Here is a 20,885-nt window from a genome sequence, read left to right on the forward strand (position 1 = left end):
TTCAAGAATGGAAGGTGTAAAGAAGCTAAGTCTTCCATCCACTTTTTTCCATCTGGAATTTGCAGTGTAACAAAGTGGTGCTTAGACTGAGTTATTTCAATACAACATACTGAAATATTTTGTCACTCCTAAGAGAACCCAGAATATTGTACTCTCAGTTTTATGTAACGCAGATCTAACGCTGCACGCTTGCATGGAAAACACAAAGATGTTAGGAATGCAGACCCAGATCAGAAATGGAAATAGTAATATCTTAGTCTTCAGTGCAGAGTGTGGTGTGTCTTGTCCTTCTGAGTGTTGGCCCTTCTGTCTCCTGAACATGCCAAGTGTGAACACCATGGCTGCGTACTTACTGTAGATCCTCTAGCTTTCTGCTGTTCCAGACTGGAGAATGAGTGAAGTGATTAGATTCATTAATGTGCCCATTACAGAGTCCTTCAAATGTGCCCTGAGTAATTACCATTTCATTACACTCAAGAGAAGAGCACAGGACCTTTGACGTGAAAAGTCGGAATTTAGAAAAAGAACTTGGTGCTTCTGAAGAGTGCCAGAATATTTGTTAGAGGAGCTGTAAATCTGTGATGAAGCCTACATTATGTGGTAGTATATGCAGGAGAGTCTTTGCAGATCTGTCGAGACACACTTGCTTGGGCACCATATACATTTGATACTGAATCTACAGAGGGCATTTTCTACAGTGTCAGCAATTCTGCTAGTCAAGATGTCTTCTCATCCTTACTGAGTAGTAATTATATATATGAAGCACAGCAGCATCTATTTGGTTACTAATACAGAGTGAAGTTATAAATGTGAAATAACTGTTGAAACATGTCCTTTTTTTCTAATTTAAGGAGAAAAAAATGCTTCCTGTCCATTTATCCATTATCCATTATCCTGTCCTATTAAAGTATTTTCTTTCACACATCAAGAACAACCTTGGCAACTTAGCTTCGGACTTGTGGAGCTGTTGCAATCCCGCAGTCATTTCGTTATTAAGGTTTAGACTTTTTTGACTGTTTTTTTAAAAAGTCGACTATCGGAGTGGTACATCCCCCCGCTGACAGTACCACAAGCCTGCGAAGGTGTCTGGGAGGCCACAGGGGTCACAGTGTCTCTGGGGGCCAAGAGGCTCCGGCCGACCAATCCCAACACGTCCCTTGGCCGCATTCAGCCAATCGCACACCGCCGCTCGGAAAGTCAGTCTGCTCGTGACCTCGAAGCGGCAGTGCCTGGATCCTGGAGCTCACACCGAGCTTGAAGGGGACGCCTGTACCGGTCGAGCCGCTGGGGAGCTTTAAACAGAGCCCAGGACGTGGTTTTTATTTTGTTGTTCTTAGTTTGCTTTAAGGTGATCCCTGTTGCTGGGGCAGGGCAGCTTTAGCTTTACTGTTGAAAGCCCACAGACACAAATAGGCATGCAGGCGTTATTGACTCCTGCTCCCTCGCAGACACGCTGGCGGCCTGCTGTTTCCATGAGGATGACCCTGTTATCACATTGCTTCCAGGGAGGCCGTTCCGCGACACAAAGGCCCCATATCTCTTCTGTGTGCCTGACACATTATTATTATTATTCCTGGGCAGACAGACAAAGGCAGGCTGGGCTCGAACGTCCACTGGCTTTTTCTCTCGTTGTTGATGTTTAATTTCATCATAATCTTGTGCTGGTGTGCAGCGCTGTTGGCGTTGTATGTGTTGTGCTGTTGCTAAACTGTGAGTGAGGTGCCCCACGGTGTGCACGCTGGGCTGCTGTGCTGTGGCTTTGTCCTCTGCGCTCCGTCGGCGTGCCCTGACGCGCTTCTGACCGATCGCCGGCAGTGCGTCTTCACTGACTGCCCTAGAGATAACGTCAGGCCCCAGTGACCACTGGCTCATTTCTAGCATCATTTCCTGCCCAGGTCTTGGCTACAGTCCAACAGGATTAGTCAGGAGGGACCAAAAAAGCAACTCTAGTTCTCCTAATCATAAGCACACAGCCTTGTAGTAGCAGTTATTGGAATGTGAAAGAGAAATGAGAATTTTGTGAGGCGAAGTTTTCCACGTCTTCAATCTGCTCTGCTTTTTTAATTACCAACAGAGGTTTTACCAAGAGGTTCAGTTGGTGAGGAAGAAAAGAATTATGAGAGCTTATTCTCTGATTAGAGCAGTGCACTGCCTAATCTTCTGAACAGCTGTTTGGAGCAAGTGCAAGAATGGTATTTGCATTATCTAATAAAATAAGAGTCCTGGATTCCTTGTAAAGTACTGTTTGACTTTCACTTCCATCTTTGTACACATCGATTAGGTCAGCATAATAGGGACATAAATAACCTAAGTGAAAGAAGTGATCTCCATTTATTTGTATAGACAGTTGAAGTCCTGCATCTGGGCTAAACGTGTTATTGCACGCTATTTTCTGTTTTTCTCTAAAAAATGACCAACAAGGTACAAGATGGCTAGGACGCGTCATCTAGGATGTTCTGCGCGTTGTAAAAATGTTGCTGTTTTTTTTTTTACTTTACAGTTTGTCAGTGTGAACGTTAGTGTGTGTGAGAGCATGCACCTCCCCTTTATAATTACTTCCCCGAGTGGTGGGAAGGGTTGAGGAGGACGTGGTGTACAGCAGTCAGCGTCAGCAGCAGGAAAGCCGATTCCCTGTGTCTGCGCTGCTTCTCCAGATCAGGACAATAGCGGCGGCGGCAGCGCTGGCCTCTGACAGCCACGGGTTATTGCACTTCCTGAGCCGACAGCGCTCTCTCGGAGGAGCTTAATCTAAATCCTGGAAGTCAGATGCCCACCCACTGGCTGCGCCTGCCACCTGATTGTTGCTTTAGCTGGGGAATGGTTGTGACGCGCTGTGTCATCCCAAGATTTAATGAAAGGCCCCGCAGTGGATGTTTAAAGTCTCTGAAGAAGTGTAATTTCGCTTCGTGGTTCTGGGGTGATTTCCTTCCCTGCATTTCTTTCATTTTGCTTCGAGGTGGAGAGTAACAAACACTGCAACCTGAAGCTGTTTCCCTGTTTTTTTCTCATAGGGTTTCAAAACCGATTTAGAGCTCCCAAATAAAGCCCTTTCTAAGATAACAGACTCACAGGAAGTTGAGCTGCGAGAGCAGCATAAAATATGTAGCTCAGTGCAATACTGTGCATGACTTTGGAGGGCTGAAAGTAGGAAACAAGTGCAGTTTGTTTGTGTGCGTTCGATGGAATGGCTCATTTTCTTGCGGAAGAGTTCAAGGAGAAATGAGGCGCTATTACCACACTCGTCTGGCTCAATATGAGGGATAAGCGTTCAGTGGTTTGGCTTACTGACAGATAAACACGTCTCATCTCCTGGGGGAAGTGCCTGTAAAGGAAAAACAAAATCCTCTTTTTTCATCCTGCTTGTGCTCCTCCACTTCAGGACCTGTCTGCACCTGCCTTTTGGCAGCCAGCTGATAGCCGTCTGGGTTCAACCAGCCTCGATCCCAGGGACCCGGGGTCAGTAAAAGGACTTTTACTCAGGAGGCTGGTGGTGTAAATGTTGATCTGGGGCTGCTGTGTCAAGGGGCAGTTGTACCCTTAGAATGACAAAGTGAATCAATCCATGGTATCTGGACCTTTTGAAAGTATTCCATGTTGTTTATGCAAATGGGAGTACTACTTGTAGATGACATGCAGAGGCATTTTAAGACCTCTGCGCTTATCAAAACTGGATACAGGAAGGATTTGAGCTCCCATCATGTGGACAGAGGTAGAGTGAATACAAAGACAGACATGCAAGTGCTCATTACTATATGTACTTTTTTTTCCTTTTAGAGCCCAGAGTTGAAAGGTAACGTCTGTCTATTCTTAGTACCTGTTGTTAAAATGACAGCCTTTCGGTTGCTAATTGAACTTTAAGGACTTTAAGCTGCATTAATTACAACGGCAGACACTTTCATCCGAAGCGACTTTCGTTTGTTGCTTGTATTTACACAGCTGGAGTGCTTTGCCCGTGGGAAGAACAGTAGTGTTGACCATCTGGGATTTGAACCCTAAACCTTCCAGCTGCAGACGTCAGTCCAGACCCCTGATCGCTCCTCCACATTGCTGCCAACCAGCATGATCTGGGGTTTGTCTTTGATGGCCATCTCTCCCCACCCCCGGGCCTGTGTGACCCCCCCGACTGACATTCCCAGGATGCACTGGGGAGTCTGTGCTGTACCTTGTGAGACATTGTTGAGGGCTGGAAACGCACGATCGCTCATGCCCCCTCCCTGCCAGCAGGAGGCAGCGCAGAGCAAAACTGTGGGGTTTGTAGTTAGTTGGCAGTTGAAACGTGCTCAACAGCTGTTTTCTGACACTCCACACACCTGCAGGTTACCAATCAATCCAGAAGGGTAAATACACACAGGAATTGCGTGGGCAGGGCTACAGGTCAACCTCCAGTGTGACTAATGTTCCTTTGCTACTCGCTGCAGAGAATAACAGCTCAGACTCGGATAAGTGTCCTTTTCAAGATGCAGCCCTGAAGAGTACCCTTTGATTCTTCAATTAAACACCTAAGAAACTCATATCCTTCTCATCTTACTTCCTTCTATGTATTCATAGATTTACCGCACCCTGGAAATTAATTTCATAATTTCAGCTCTAAATATGCAAAATGTATCCTTCTAGTCATTTTTCTTTTTTATGGTTGAATAATAAAACTCTAGGGTGTCAGCTAATCTGGAGCCATAATTTTTAACTGCAGGTAGGAAACGGTGGTGCAAGGCTCTCAGTGATTGAAAAAACAATGGCACACCAGGGGGCCTTTCTGAGCTGTTTATTTATTTCTTTTTTTTAAGGCCACCAGTGTGCCTGGCTGGCTTTAATACGTGCCCTCATAAAAGGAAATGGAAAGCAGCCTTCAGTCTGCAGCACAGAGTGGAGAGGAGAGAGGCCGGCTGAGTGCTCTGAACGCAATCAATAATTCAGAGCTGTGTGGTTCCTCGCCCACAAGAGTGCTCAGTGCCTCTCAGACGTTCGGAAACTGAATGTCCTCTCCTTCAGCCATGTCATTCCAAACACGTGGTGAAGTGTGTGCATAAAATCTGCGAGGTCAACCCCTCCCTTCCCCCCTTCCTCGTTTGAAACGCAGGAGCAGGAAGGTGCATTGGGAATTTCAGTAAAGAGGCTGAACTGCAGGACCGCGTCTTGTACTGTTGTCTTGCCAGACTGGAATCCTCAGGACTTTCAATCACCGGCGACTGGAGATGGCAGCTCACTCATGCCCCCTCCCTGCCAGCAGGAGGCAGCATGGAGCTAAACGGCAGGGTTTGTAGTTCGCTGCAGTTGGAACATGCCCAGCAGCTGTTTTCTGAGACCGCACGCACCTGCAATTAGGGAGGTGCAGAGACTCCAGTCTCCACAGGCCTCCTTTACCATTATTTTTTTTTAAGTCAGTAACGATCTGTTTGACATATAGCAGCCGTTGACTGAATCTGCTCCAATTATGTTAGTCATAACCGACCTGCCTTCTGCAGAAACTAAAAACAACTGCCCTGCAACTAGTGCGATGTCTATGACTGCTTTCTGTAGGTAATGTAATCACCTGAGTTACTTGTGAAGAGTCTTGTTCTGTGTGGCGTACCTGCTACTCTCTAGGGTTTAAAAAGACAATCACGGAAAGGTGACTAGACAGCAGGCACTCTGTGAATTTCACGTTGCTATGTATGTATGCATGTTTTGGGGGCAATTAATGAATAGAGAGGTGGGAAAGTTTTTAATACTCTGCTACCTAAGTGTTTAAATTTCAGTTTTCTTCCTGTGTGCTGTTTGATGTACTCCCAGGGTTTGAATTCTAAGTAAAAAGGGTAAAAAATAATCTTAGCGAGGCGGATATGCCGTCTGCTTTCTCTGATACTCCTTGTTGTAACCAGCCACCTTCATGGATATCTGTATGAGTGGCAGGCAAGTACACATAGGCACATATACAAACAGTGAGACGGGTGTTTCATTCATAGATATGCAGTTATAGTTGAATATTCATCTGTGCTTTGTTGTGGTACTTATCACCCCAGCACAGTGTGTATATGTATGTATAAATCAATCTGGAGAATATGAAGATTATACTTACTGTACAGACATTCTGCCTGACTGTAGTTATGGGTATGATTCAAGCACAGGGGCGGTGAGGCAGAAATGAGATATTGAGGGGTGTTACAGGTTATTAAAACAAAGCATTCCTGGTGTCAAACCCGTTGGATTAATGGCCAGTCTATGTCTTATATTCATATTCTTAATCATCCTGGTAATGTATAAGAATATTTTGATGGATATTTTCTCCACTTTAATTAAGAAAAAAGGCTTGTGTCAAAGTTTTGTGGTTTTTTTTTTCCTGTGTCTAACCAAATGACGCGGTGGTCAGTGTTTCTCTCATGCCGATATAAATTGGAAAGGACCGGTTCGTTTCTTATGCAAACCTTGTGCTACGCGGTGCAGCAGAAACTAAAAAAAAAGGGCAGTACAGATCTTGCATGATATGCACTTTGCAAACTAAATCAATTGATTGGTCCGAAAGACGTTACGATTAATTGCTGGTTAACAAAATCCCGCGTGTTCCGTTTGATGCAAAAATTGAACAGTCGTCACAAGTTTGCAGAAAATCGGGACTTGTACTGCTCAGTTTCTTTTTCGGGGTTCGAGCTGTGGAATTTGCGCTCCCTGTGCTGCGGGTTTTTTTTTCTTCATTATTACTTTTTTTTTTGTACTGAACAAAGGGAATAGTTTTGCAAAAGCCTGTCAGTGTTTGATGTGCTGCTTCACCTCCACGGCGCTCCGCTGAGTGATCTCCTCGGAGCCTTTCCCAGCCCTATTAATAATGAATGTGCTGGCTGTAGGGGATCTGCGGCTACCGGGTGGAGCTTTCTCTGGGGCGGCCGCTGCGCTCCTAATTGGCAGAGTGTTTGTGTGTCTGTGTCTGCTGCCGCGCGTGTGTGTGGTGTGCGGCGAGGGGGGCTTTATTTTTCATTCTTTTTTTACGAGCGTCTGTTTGGATCTGTGTATGTTTGTGCGTGTAGGGTCTCTCGGCGCGGGCTGCAGTTTCGTACGCGTCAGAATGTATGGCTATTTCTGTATGCGTTTCGGCAGCTGCTTCTTGCCTGTACAGACTTGGAAAACGAGACATTTCAAGGGCGAAAGATTTTACCAGATGTGCCAAAGATGCTTGAATCCGGGTTTTTCCATCCTTTGGCTTTTTGTGTTGCTTTCGTTGACGTTCAGAGAAACAAGTAACGCCAAAACGCCACACCTATTTGAGAATATAGCTTTGGTTTTCAAATGGCTATAACAGCATCTTTGTGAATTCGCTTAGGAGACGTTGATACAGGTTTATCACAGGCATTTCACGTCTTTCAGAAGACAAGAGCGCATTGAAGAGACTCCCACACACTGTTCGGGATCTCCTAATGGCCTCGCAGTAACAGCCTTTTACAAAAAAACACTGCGCTCAACACGTGTGGCTGACTGTTTAGAGCAGACACCGATATTTCTAATGGGTGCATTACGTACGGTCTCCCTCTTTTAAAATCATTTATATTAATGAAAAAAATTATCAACTCAGAAATATCCCAGTTCTCAACAGCCCCACTGTTAAAAACAACAGCAAATATGAACAACTGTTATTGTTTGATAAAGCCCTCAGGAGTTGTGTATAGATTGTGTATTCACTGATCCCTCATGCTCTCGAGTTCTGAATTGCTGTCTTTCTTCCAATCGAGCAGGCTGTCAGCATGGCTGGGGCAGTGCCTAGCGGTGCCCATCAGTAGCGAGAGGTGACAGTTTCTTGTTTCTACAGGTCTCGCTGGCAGAGGAAATCAAGCCCTTGAAGTGGTATCCATCAGTGTATTTGCTGGTGTCTCTCTTCCCCCTCATTAACAGGTAAGGCCTGAACATGTCTGCCTCGTTCCATTTACCCAAGACACGCACGTCTTCCACACTCGTTTTCCAGCGGGCCTTAAAATAACGGCGTTGAGTTATTCGTTCCTGTAGTCTGCCGGCTTATGCCTTTCGCCCCCCTCTGCCAAGATTGTATTTATTGCAGTTCAAAGATTGCAGCCGGGTGGAGAGAAAAGCAGTTGCAAATGTGGATTGTGTAGATGCACTAGCCTGTTGTTTCCATGCTGTTTTTTTGTTTAAGCTTTTCTGGGGGCTCTCATCCTCATGTGCCAACGTGACATTTTCTTAACAGTCCAGCGCTGCCTTCAGTGGCAAGTCTGCATGTGGGATTCACAATTTTCCAAAGCAGCACCAAAGCTCAGAGAGTCGAGGGGTGTTTCCTCAAAGCGAGCGCCATCACACATACCTCCTTCAGCTGCCTGGCTGGTTCCTCTTCAGTCGGAGCACACTCTGTCTTTAGGAACAGGCTTTTGTCTGTGAAAGGAAGCAAGGATTTTTATCTTTTCTCTTCATTAATGCTGTGTGTGTGTTTTTTTTTTGCTGTGTTATTGCCCATAGAGCATGTTAATAATGTTTCCCCAAATCCTCTTCTTGCTGCTTTGATGATTTTTTTTTATGCATTTGACTTTCCTGGCCGAGCCCAGTACGTTAGCACCGTCAGGCATTGCTTATTATGTGGAGCCTAATTCCCAGGCAAGATCCTCCAAGGCTGAGGTCTAGGTAAGGTATCTGCTCTGTTGTGATTGCCGCATTGAGTGCCTGGCCAAGGGGCTGCCTGTTTTTGAATATTAATAGTTCTTAGCATGCACAGTGCCGCCTCACTTCCCCCCAGGGAGTTTGAGTGACAAGATGAAGGGTAACTAAGTGATTAGCTCCAGTGGCTCACTATTTATAGGCAAATGTTAATCTGGACTTGGGTCAATTGCAGGGTCGCAGCTCCCCAAAGCCCCTGGCTGAGTCCCACAGCCGCCCGGCCACCTCACTCCACATCGCTGGCTCCTCGGCCCCTGCAGTCTGAGGGGCCGTTCCAGGGACCTGCCATTTCCTGAGCACGTCAGCCGCAAACAGGAGGCACAGCAAAAGACGCCAAGTCGAGTGGCGCGCTATGTAATTCCTAGCACAAGGGATTTAATCCAATCGCGCTCTCAGTGTCTGTATTATTCATTCAGGCTGCTATTAATAAGATGAGTCCGGGCCGTGGAACTGTCCGACTGGCTGCGCAGAAAAATCATTGCATTTGATTTTTCCCCTTGAGGACGCTACCGATTTGTACCAGAAAGGGCCGACGCGGACTACACAGGCATGCACAAGCAGCAAGAAGAACACACACACGCTCACAGGCAGTAAGCAGCCTGCGCTGATGTACAGACATATGACACTCTCTGCACAGATTGCGTTCTCCAACACGCAAGGCCCGCTCTGTTACAGCACACTTTTTCCGATATGCACAGACACGTCCTCCTCCGTACTGTGGTGCAGACGCTCCCCACAGACACCGTTTGACATTTGTGAATTCTTCTAGAGCCCCAAACGTTTTCCTTCGTTTGTTTCTATTACACTTGGGGGGGGCAGTTGGTTTGTTTTTGCATTGCGGGGGGGGGGATTTGAATCCATCGCCTTCCATTATATACATCTGATTCCGTCATTGAAAACGAAACGAAGCGAGAACCTCTCGTCACTAAACACCCGCCTCGCTTGGCAGGAAAGTGTACATTAAAAGAATTGCCGTCCTCCACTCCTGACACGGGCCTCTCAAAGACCTCGCTCTGGTAGGTGTTTCCTGTCTTTCCTGTCAAAGTGAGAGCTTTCAGGAGCTCAGCGTGAGTGACGGACGAGCCCACGCACACACACACATCCGCAGGTTCGCTCGCACAGTGCGCAGACAGGCAGCACGCACCCACAGAAAAAGGCCACTTGTTCCTGGTAGCGCTGCACTCGGAGCTGGGAAACTGAATTTGATCAGAAGGAGCAGAGGATGCAGTGCTAATTCCTCCAATCAGCTGCTGCTGCCTCTTTAATTTCACAATCCCAGCCAGAGCAGGAATTCTAAAGAACAGCGGGGGCTCCTAACAGGCTGAAAATTAACTGTGTAGCACCACCGTCCTTCAGAGAGAGTGCGAGAAAGCAGGGCCAGTTTCGCTTTTCCTCCTCTCTTCTGAATCTGCCCTTTGGTGACGGTGCCATGAGGCACTTCAGAGAGCGGGCACACATTAGAAATGGTGGCAGGTGCCACACACAGAATTGGCAGGCTTTTGCTCGGCTGTTGTCCCGTGCTGCACAAGAAGAAAGTCTGTTCTGCTCCGGGGCTGAGACTGACAGATCTCTACCCTGTGCTAGTAGTCACTGTAAAGATCTGGAGGGCGTGCATTGCTGTAAAGCCAAGTTGTAAATCGGAGGTCGAGTCTTGTAACTCGTTTTTTTCAGGTCACCCTGTTAAAAACAGAAGCTTGAGTGAAGTCTCGGCCTCTAAGTTGCTCAAAATATAAATATTGTGCTGTAATCTCGTTTTATGATTTTTGCATTTTAGTCACTCTCCACTAAAGTACATATACACGGTATAGAATATTGAGTTTTCTTTGATGGGCATTTTTTGCTTTTGAGCGGATCAGACCTCTACAGTGCAAAACTGATGTAGCTTTCAGAACCTCACCATGCTCACAGGAATCGCTCTCTGTGGGAGTTTTCTGAATGTGTTGTCGTATCCCTGTTGTTACTCTCAGTGTTTTGTGTAAGTCTTTTCATAGTTAAAAACCTTGTAGCGTCTGAATTAGACTTAACTGTTCACTCAAAAATTACTGGTTTTAGGGTGTTTACAGTTCTGTCTTTAAATCTGTTGGAAATGTCTTCAAGTCAGAAAGTTAGATTTTGGTCATCTTAAAAATGTGTGGCACTTTAAGTTACAGACAGTACTTGCGTGTTGGTACTTTTGTTACAAATCCACGAATATGCGGCAGGAACAGAAGATTATATTTAATTAATTATCCAACAGTTTTTGCTGCAGTGATTTGCTGAGTCTTTTCAGTTCACTTCTTAGAGCCTTTCAGTTGCATGATAAAGTGTTTGAAATAGCAAAAGCCTGCAGGAAAGCCAGCGACATACAGGAAATGCACTCAGTCAACCCTGGGACACACATTACTCTCCTTCCAGTCCAGGAAGTCTTTTCATGCCTCTAATGAGGCGTTCATGGTGTGTGATTTTCAGACCCAGTTCTCGTGCTGTAGCTGCAGCTTTTGCCAGACGGGGGGCTTAGCTGGAATTCAGTGGTCGGGACTTGTCCATCACCCCTCCACAATGATCAAATTTGGCATACTTTATTAGCAGTGTTCGAATTGTCCTTCATGAAGCAAATTCTGTTTGTAATACCATGGCCTTCTTACTTGTACAGTGCACCTTGGAGTCCTCTTGATAAAGTCCCCTTTGTAGCGTATCCGTCTGCCTTTGTCCTATACGTTAGCCTCTCCTTACTTGTGCTGCAGTCATTTAGTGTCTTCACTGTTTGTGGCTCTCGTATGTGCTTTGTGTATCTGTACTTAAGCAAAGGATGGCTTGCTTTTAGATGGATATGCATTTTAAAATGAAATGGAACATTACCTCAGAGTCAGGTCTGATAACAAGAGGAGGCCATACATCAGGCCTTCTAGCTCTTTTGGGCCTCAATCACTTGGCTGGGAAGACTGTTCCAGACACCCTCATTTCTTTAGTAAAATAATCTAGTCAAATAATTTCCTATTCCCGGTTCCAAACAATTCCATTTTCGATTTCACTGGTGACTCTGTGTCCCTGATATGGAATGTGAAACAGTCCCCTGGATGAACCATAGCTTTGGATCTTCCTCCAATCAAATCTCCCGTCTCTTGTCTTTATTCTAGACTGAAGAGGCTTAGTTCCTTTAAGATTTCTGTATATGATAATCCCCTGAGACCAGAAATCTCATTTCTGAATCTCAGAAATCATTCCTGTTCTCCTTTTCGGGCTATAATATCCCTTTTGTGTTATGGTGACGAGAACTGAACACAATATTCTTGTTATAGTGTATTTTAAAGCTTGAGTCTAGTAAGTAAATGAAACATTTTTGCATACTTTTGTATAGACACACGTCCGTGAGTACTGTACCTTCAGCAGCTGTGGATCACCCATGCAGTATGTACAGTGCATCCTACTTCCAGTTTGAATCGCCCTGCACTTTCACCCATCTATCCATCCTTCCACTTTCTAAACCATTTTATCCAGTACAGGGTCGCAGGGGAGCTGGAGCCTATCCTGGCAAGCTACAGGTGCAGGCTGGGCTACACCCTGGAGAGGACACACAAAGATACACACACTCGCACCAGGGCCAATTTGCCCAGAGGCCAATTAACTTGCCAGTATGTCTTTAGACTGTGCAAGATAACCACGCTGATAGCACCCCAGGTCTGGAGTTGAGCCCAGGGTCCCAGCAATGCTCACCACAGCTCCAGCCCACTTTGCACTTAATGTTCAGTGTCGTTTGCAACGTGCCTGCTCAGTCACTAACTTTAAGGCTTTGCTAATTCCCATTCCCCTGTGTCTGTGTTTGCCACTGGCCTTGTTTCTGTATCATCTATAGATTTAATCCCAGCTGGTTAGTGACATGAACTGGGCTCGAACCTGCAGTCACTGAGCTCAGCCTGCTCTTGTGCCACTCAAATGAGAGGTCCAGGATGTTTTTGCTTAACTATAGCAAATGTAACAGTTACATATTTTAGGAAGATATTTTTAGGAGTTTAAAAATCCTTTTTAAGATTAAATACATCACTGGATTAAAGGAAGCAGTGCTTATTGTTTTTTTTCTTTGATAATAGTTTGCATGCTATAATGGATGCAGAACCAAACGTTTCAAATTGTCACATAACAAATAAGCTTGAGTAGCATGTGACGTTCTGTTCATTCAGTTGATTTGTTCACACGTTTCCTTTAAGCAGCCAATAAAAAGACAAGGGCAAATTTCACCATCACGAAACTTGCGAGACAGAGCCTGGCATCGGTTATTTAAGCAATCATGACTCATGTTCTGAGCTTCACATCACTAAAAGTGTTCATCTTCCTTTATGAAACAGCAAACTTCTGGTCTCCACACCCCTAGTTAAATATGGATCACTGCATTTTAATTTGATCTTGAACACGCTAGCCGTTCCCTTTCTGTGGAATTTCCTTAAATGAAGCGTTAAATAGACACCTAGCCCTTGTGCCATATGGTTCGAAGCCCCACAGGCCACCTTGCGCAGGCTGAGGTCCTGTTCCAGGGTCCCTGCGGGAGCTGGCGATCTCTCTGCGAGTCTCTCTCTCTCTCGGGGGCCCCTTCGCCTCGTCTCCTAATGAAGGACAATTTACAGGCCAGCTGCACAGGCAGCCACTCAACCTGAGAGCACTTACACTCACGTCACGCCAGTCCTGGCCTGACACTGAACCCACAGCCTCCCCAGCCAAGCTCTGCCTACGCTAATGTCTCTCAGACCTTAGGCTGACATATCCAGTTTTCGAAATATAAAGCCCTGATTGCTCTTTTTTTCCAGTCAATAGACCTTCTTGTTTAAAAAAAATCACATAAAAATGAATTGACTTCCCTCCTCAATCTCCTCTTTCTCTCTCTCTTTTCTCTTTCGCCGTCTGCCTCGCGATCACATCGAGTTTCAGGCCTCCCAAGCATGTAAAGCAGTTGTCACAGCCCCGCAGTTCTGTTTGCGTGCCATTCGGGTGCACCAAAGGTCAGCTCTCATCAAGAGCACTGGGGGATTATTTTCACAGTAATTTAGATGCAGAAAGCTCTTCTAAACAGGGCTTATGGAGAGGATGAAGAGCCGGGGCTGTGCAGCGATGAGACTGAGCGCCGAGCACAGACACAGGCGCGCGCGCTCTCACACACTGACAAACACATGCAAATTCAATACCAGCTGTTGGTCGCATGGAGAGAAAATGCTTCGGTTTTTTTTCCCTCTGACTGCCTTCCCCCCCCCAGCCCCAGCTACCCACCTACTGTGACAGCTGTTCATTACATTGTTTCGTTGGGCGAGGATTTGGGATTAACCCGTGCGCGGACTCGCTCACCCCCCCCCCCCCCCCCCACACACACACACACACACCCATGACTCCCCCCTCTGCTGCTGCTGCGCAAGCTTGGACTCGGGGCTTGACTCTCTCTGCCGTGACATTGTCCCACGGGGTTTCAGAGCTGGCAGGGCTTCAGCGCTGAAGCGCCAGGCTAATGCAAGTCAGAAAGTGCTTCAGAAACTGGCACGATCGCAGAGGTGAGAGACATACTGCAGTCTGTTTTGATCTAAACAGCAGGAGATCTAAATCCTGCCGCCCAACGATTGCATATTAATCTCTGCGGTGTTGCTCCCTAAAGGGGAATTACTTTGCTCATATTCCTTGGTTTTAGCTTATTAGCAGTTGCGAGCAACTGAAGTTCGTTTAAAAGCAGACAAATCTATAGTCTCTCTCTAAAGTCTAGGAGTAAGAAAACTCCTGAAGGTCACCTGATTCTTTTCCCCGAGGCCCAGTAGCTGTACTGATTTTTGTCTTCCCCTCACTTGCCTTTCTTTCATTGATCTCTTTAATCACCTAATTATTTCATTCTAACTTAAGGATCTTAATGCTTTCTACTCTTTAACCAGAGGAGCATTTAAGATTCACTCTTAATACTAAAAGATGAAGTTTACTAACAAACAACTACCTTCCTCAGGGCTATTAAAATACTAAATGGCTGGAGCTTTGAACCGCAGAATCAGCACGGACAAGGACAGTTTAATTGAATGGCTTTTATAAAAAATAATTGTGAGTATTTTTCTCCTTTTAGAAAAAAAAATGCTAATATCTCTTTGAAGTGGTAGGCTTTGTGAATTCCCCTTTCATCTGGTAACAACCGTTTGCGTGTCAGTTCTCTTCTTTTTGCCCCCTAGATTGTCTCTTTTTTTTGCCACACGTTGTCTCTTGGGTTCGTTACAAGAGCAGATTCCCCGGCGTTCCGAGATCTCTCCAGACCTGTGGGAGCGTTTCTGCTCATTTCGGGTTGCGCTTTACTCTGGCTGGTCATCGCAGGGCCTGTTCGAGCACGCTGGCTGTAAAACCCAGGGCCAGCCAGACCGGTAGGCTGCCTCACCAAGGGGATTTTTTTTTTTTAAACCAGAAGCCTGAAGCACAGTCAGTGCAGAAGATCTTGCGCTTTTCAGAAGATAATTTCTCGGCAAGGCTGTGAAAAATGAGGAACGGAGGCTCTGAGTGCTAGTAATTATTCATCTCACAAAGCTAGGAAGGATCGCAAACAGGTTGGGGGTGGGGGGAAACGGTTTCCATTAACACTCATCTCCCTCACTTTGCTGTTCGTACGGTTCTCCCTCTGCCTTTCCTTTCTGTTTCCTCCTCTCTCACGCTGTCTGTCGGCCGAGACCTCAAATATCATTTTCACTGTAGGTGCAGACCCTCAGCCATGCAGTGATTTTCATCACAGCCCCTTAGAACATAATAGCTACTGCTGCTATTGACATGGCCATGAAGACATTTTACAATACGGGTGCATTAAGGAGACCCATGTTTCTTTAGAAGCCAGCTGTTATTTTGTGCTGTTAATGGCATTATCTTGCGAATGTTTTTTTTTTCTATTTTGTTTTCCTTTTATGTCAGTTTTTTTTTAATCAAGACTACCACATTTATAATTCCACTTCTTTGAAATTCTTCAAATACAGATTTAGCTTTAAGAACAAGGCCATACAGCAAGTGATATTTAGTCATTCTGGAAACCCGTCTCTCTGTGCCTGCAGCAAACTCTAGCATTAAAAATGTCAGCACTGTCATTTATGGGCTCTTGAGAGTTCTTTTTTTTTCAGTTTCTCAGATGTTATGAACAATCGTAATCCTACCTGTGCCTTTTTTTACAGGAAGCCCACCCTACCTTAGCCAAGACCAAAATGATAACATTTGTGGAGTTTTATTGGTCAGTCATGGGACTTTTACAGAAGAGGAGTGTGTATAATACAATGCACTTGGGAGTCAAATACAAGCAGCTCATGAAAAATTAAAGCAAACATGACAAATTATAACACATGGCGGGGTGTAAAACGACAGGCAGGCATTAACATATTATGTGTAGGAAGGAAGCAGAAGGGTTGTGGTCAGCTACAAATAGAATTAACTGCGCTGTTTGAGTTGTAACAATTAAAACAAAATGTAACCGTGATTGCATTAGAGATGACAAACAGTTAAGAGGAGAAAGTAATGGTAATTCTTCACCAGGTGCAACGAGCTTGTTCACGTTTTCAGGGTAATGGTAGCAGAAAAATGAAAGGACGATGCAAAGCAAATCCTGAAAATGAAATGTAGAAGCTCAGGGGTGAGGTAGCATATATTTTCTGGTTCAAAGGTTTTTTGATGTTAATTACAAAGGGGCTGTCAAGAATTAGTTGGTCGGATTCTCTTTCTCTGACAAAGCGAAGCTCTTGTCTTGCAGTACATGCCCATAGCAAGCTTCAGCGATTCCGGGTCTCTCCTACCTTTCAGCAGAAGATGGCCGAAACGCTGTCTCGTGTTTCTGCGACAGTGCCTAGTGGTCTTCCTGTCCAGGGCTCCTCTCTTCCCTGTGTCCCCTTTGGTTAATTTGTTTTAAGGAGCAAGGGAGAGAGGGTATGCAAAGACGGGCACGTGCTTCAACCCCTCATCGGCACCGGATACTCTGATTAATAATGGATGTATTGTCTATATTTAGAAGCAGTCTGACAAGAATGCTGGGCTTTTAAGTGATTTGGCATTTGCCTGTGATATCGCACGCCACTGCTGTCTTCTGCAGCTGAACCCCGCGCATACCAGCCACCTCTCTGTGTTGTGTACACAGCCGATCTCTTTATCTCTCCCACTGCTGGTATTAATAAATTATACCAGCCTCACAACACTCTGGTTCACAGTCTCTCGCAGGCTCCTTCATTTAAATATTCATCGTCCTGGCTGCACTGTTAGTCTTAGTCTGCGTGTGGCGTGCCGTAACTTCCTTAAAGATTCTGTTTAACAGATTAGACATGCAAAAATCTGTTCTTTTTATCTACGGGGTGCCTGACACGTGAAGGAAAGTTGTCTCATTTTTAGTAACTGGGTGTTTTTGCTTTCACGTATTCAAAGACCTGTTAGCATCCTTGCTTCGCTAATGTGAAACACAGTTTGTTGTACTCTGCGTATCGATGCATATACTTCCATCCCCCGGTTTAAAGCTGTGCAGAATGAGCTCAGGCGGTGTTCTGCAAGTGAAAGCCAAAAAATTAAGGGTGGGTACCAAGACTCCTTGGTTACTGTGAGTGATAGTATTTTCCATATTTGTAGATATGAATCTTAATAGGCCTCTAAGATTGTACCTCTAAAGACACTCCTGCATTATTTATTGATGATAAAATATTTGATATTAAGTGGTACTTCTAATACACTCCAGAAGAAATGAATGAAGCCAGGAATAAATAAGGGAATTAGTTGGGAATGATTGGGAACTTTTTTAGAAAAAAACTAAAACATTATTTTCATAATGTAGGCAGACTCTGTATTTGCGCCCGTGGATAGATTGGAATAAGGGTAAATATACAGATAATCCCTTCCAGTAGGACTGGAAGGTTTCTAGGAAGAAAGCCCAGTTTCGGAAGCTTTGTTGCTCTTATGTAACGAAGCGAACACAAGCCTGTGTACGTGTAACCACTGCGGTCACGGCCACGAGGGAGGGATTCACGGACTGCAAGCGCCGGGGTCAGACCTCGGCGAGTGTGACCGCTGTTTTCGACGGCCGGCGTCCGTCTTCCTCCCTGGCATTCCTGAAGCGAAAAGGTGGGGAATATCATTTCTTACATGAGCCGGCCTTCTTTTGCTTCTTTTTTTCCCCGTGCGTTATCAGCAGCAGAAGTAATCGCCCCTGCAATAATACCTTACACGAGTGGAATTCTTTTCTGTAATCCTGCGCTCCTCATTGTGTGTCCGGTCTTCCTACTGATTGGGCACTAATCCCATTGGTTCCTGTCAGCTCCAGCGAGGTACTCCTTCTCAGACGCTTAGTAACCAAACAGCTATGCGCGCCGGCCACTTAGTATTTGTGTGTGTGTGAGGGGGGAGTGTGCGCGCCTCGGTGTGTGCGTGTTAGCGCAAACACTCCGAAGCTGACAGAGCCTTTCCAGTGCCGCAGCTTTAGAAACTAAAGAGAGACTGAAAGCCAGTGTTTCCAGCAGCCTCTGAAATAATTTATGCCATGTTCCAATCACACACAGATGTTCCTTGGGAATGAGGGGAGAGAGTTGATGGGGGGGCGGCCGCAGCAAAAAGGGGGGGGGGGAGAGAAGGGAAAACAGAGCTGGACGGAGGACATGCGGGCCGTGTGATAAATTTCTCGTTGTCAGCCTTCGCTTGGACAGCCGCCTGTCAGCGCTGACCCCACAGCGACCCCAGCTTTGCTGATCAAAGGGGATTATGGTGCAGACTGCAGCGCTGCGAGTGTCGTCAGGCAGCCTTGGCTGCCCCTGTGTTGTTAGTTCAATCCAGCTGTGTTTGCAGTGTGGCTGAGGGCGGCGGCGCGGGTCTGATCTCAGGCCCCAGACGCTCACGGAGAAAGGGGAATTCGGGCCCTCTCGCGCACTCCGGAGCGCCCACCCCACCCGGCCCCCTCCCCTCCCTCTGACACGCACGGGAGCGAGAGGCGGCAGTCACTCAGCGCTGTCTGTGCGGCGAGATCAGGGGAGGAAAGGAAGGCTTAGGGCAGCCTTAGTAGAGTGGAGAGATAAGCAGACGGACAGGCTGAGCGTCAGTGAGGCTGGGGAGGTGGTGACAAAGCGCTGGGGATTAGCAGGGCCGGAGGCTCGCTGTGGGAGCTGAACAGAAGCATGAGACTCTGATGCCTAGGGCGACTCGGGAGGCGAGGCACAATATCAGAGGGTTTAATGCTAGACTGGAAGGCCTTTTACTCTCGTCTTACTTTTTTTATTTAGTTTAGTTTAGAGAGAATCAGCATTTTAAATCCCCCTTACTATTGTTTTTTTTTTTTCCGTGCGCTGTTTTTTTTTTTTGGGGCGGCGGGGGAACGGCGTGCTACTTATGTGAGAGGTGGGGAAAAGGCACTCCGGGAGAGAAAAAAAAATAAGAGTATTGTAAAAAAAAAAACAAAACGGAGCGAATCGCTTCAAGAGGCGTGAGAGGAGGCTCGTTCAAAGCGCTGCCGTGGAGCGTGGCGGCGGAATGCACGGAGGATTACCGTGCAGCTAGGGGCAGTCTGCTCATCCCAGCCAAACAGTTTGAAGAGCTGCTTCCCCTAGAGGCGAGCTCGCGTTATTTTGAAAACAAAACCCTCGTTTTTAATAGGTTAAAGCACAGAAGCCAAGGCCGTCAAAAAAAAAAAACATTAAAAGGGCTAGCATGAAAACATTCGTGAATTGTAATGAAGTGAGTGGATTTCCTTAATAAAATGTTTCGTCTGTGCCAGAGGGCAGCGTAGGCTAATAAGAAACGAGTTTATTGAAAACCGGGAGTGCAGGTAAACATTTGATAAAATCAGCAGCAGGGTATATCACGTAGTGGCGTTCTCTGTCACGCAAATGCACGAAATGCAAAAGAGGACGAGGGTGAAATTTAAAGTGGAAGAAAACGGGTAACGTGTGCGAGTTACGTGGCGTGGGGGTACGTCTGGGGAGACAGAGGTGAGAATGACTTTAATACGTCAGGAGACTTCTTCCCGTTCTCTCAGACTGGAGCTCCGAGCCCGTGTATTTATAAGCACGGATAGCGCTCTCTGGAGACCCTGCGCAACACTGAAGACGTCGACAGAGCTATCTCCAAATTGCCTGTTTTATATTTAGTTTTCATTCTGAAACCAGGCTAGAGCAAGGTTACGGCTGTTGACATACGTAATATAAAATCGCAAGCGTTGTTTAGACTCCAGCCCACCAAAAGCACAGTGACCGGGGCTGAGTGTGCAGTTCCTGCCCCCACGACAAGGGATTGGGCTTTCCAAGTGCTGGGAACTGACAGGATTTAAGCTCTCCCCTGTCGCAGTGGCACTGGGACTGGAGCTGATAGAGACAGATAACGCTAACGCGCGTTGTAAAACTCCTATTGCCGCCTGCGGGATGTGAGGGGAGGGAGGGAGGGTGACGTGCGATGTCTTGGGCTGTCTGTAAATGAGGGTATTGAGTTTCTCAGCTGCCTGGCGAAGGTCTGTGATCCGAAGCGCAGAGGAGATGAGAGAGAGAGAAAGAGACGGTGGCGGAGCAGGGCCCGAGGGAGTGGCACCGTTAATGGGGAAAGTGTGCGCGATGCGAGAAGGCCCGGGTTGAGCTCTGAGCCGAGGCGCGTATCGAATAGCGCCGCGACCTCCTGCAGCAGGAATCTGACACTCCCAGCCCTCTGCTTACCGCAGCTTAACCCTCACCCTCCCACCGGCAGCCTGCCTACAGCACAGACGCAGGAAGCAGCCTCCGTCAGAGCACAAGAGCACACAAAAGGCAAATGAGAGGGAAAAAAAAACATTCCGGGGCGTCCGTGGAATCGGTTTCATTTGTATACTTGTCCACAGTAAATAATTAAGAGTTACCAGTCCATCCGTCTTCTATAATTGTCATCGTAGTGTCTTGCTGTGCAAGTCTTAACGCAGTAATTGATTTTCAGCTTTTCTTTAATGAAAGCAGCTCCACTTGTGCAGCGCAGCCAAGGGAAAAGAAGAAAAATGTTCAAGCTCCCCTTTCTACCACAGAAGGGTTTCGGGATGAATAATAATTTCTGGAGGGCGTCTGGCATTGTCTCCCAGACCCAGGTTTAGTCTGTATTTGAGAACAGCAGCGCTTGCCAACTTCACTAATCAGCGCGGTCCGATAAGAGCCAGCATCCGTCACTAGCTTCCCCCGGTTAACTTCCTCTTTCGTCCCCTATCAAGCGCAGTCTCTCCTTAAAGGAGCGGGGAGAGATCGCGTTTGCCTTGTAGAGACGACATACAGGTTGCCATTGGGCTCGGTGCCGTCGGGGCGGCATTTGGCTGGTCCTTTATCAGT

At 46.4% G+C, this 20,885-nt stretch overlaps 1 protein-coding gene and 1 long non-coding RNA gene across 7 annotated transcripts in view; one reads left to right on the forward strand and one right to left on the reverse strand.

The window, feature by feature from the left end:
- The window catches only part of LOC102692777 (uncharacterized), a 148,853-nt gene that overhangs the window by 119,354 nt on the left and 8,614 nt on the right, over window positions 1-20,885 (forward strand). For all 6 annotated transcript variants that reach the window (XM_015364383.2, XM_069178868.1, XM_015364385.2 and 3 more), the window contains one exon: window positions 7,775-7,857. In XM_015364383.2, coding sequence (XP_015219869.1) covers window positions 7,775-7,857 — 83 coding nt within the window. The remainder of the gene's footprint in view (window positions 1-7,774; window positions 7,858-20,885) is intronic.
- On the reverse strand, window positions 4,748-16,543 carry LOC138223123 (uncharacterized). The gene is made up of 2 exons (XR_011181629.1): window positions 16,380-16,543; window positions 4,748-8,349 (listed from the first exon to the last, which is right to left on the reverse strand). It is a non-coding gene; the product is annotated as an uncharacterized lncRNA (long non-coding RNA).

This window comes from Lepisosteus oculatus, chromosome 15 (genome assembly GCF_040954835.1).
Source record: "Lepisosteus oculatus isolate fLepOcu1 chromosome 15, fLepOcu1.hap2, whole genome shotgun sequence".
In the NCBI taxonomy this organism is placed as follows: Eukaryota; Metazoa; Chordata; class Actinopteri; order Semionotiformes; family Lepisosteidae; genus Lepisosteus; species Lepisosteus oculatus.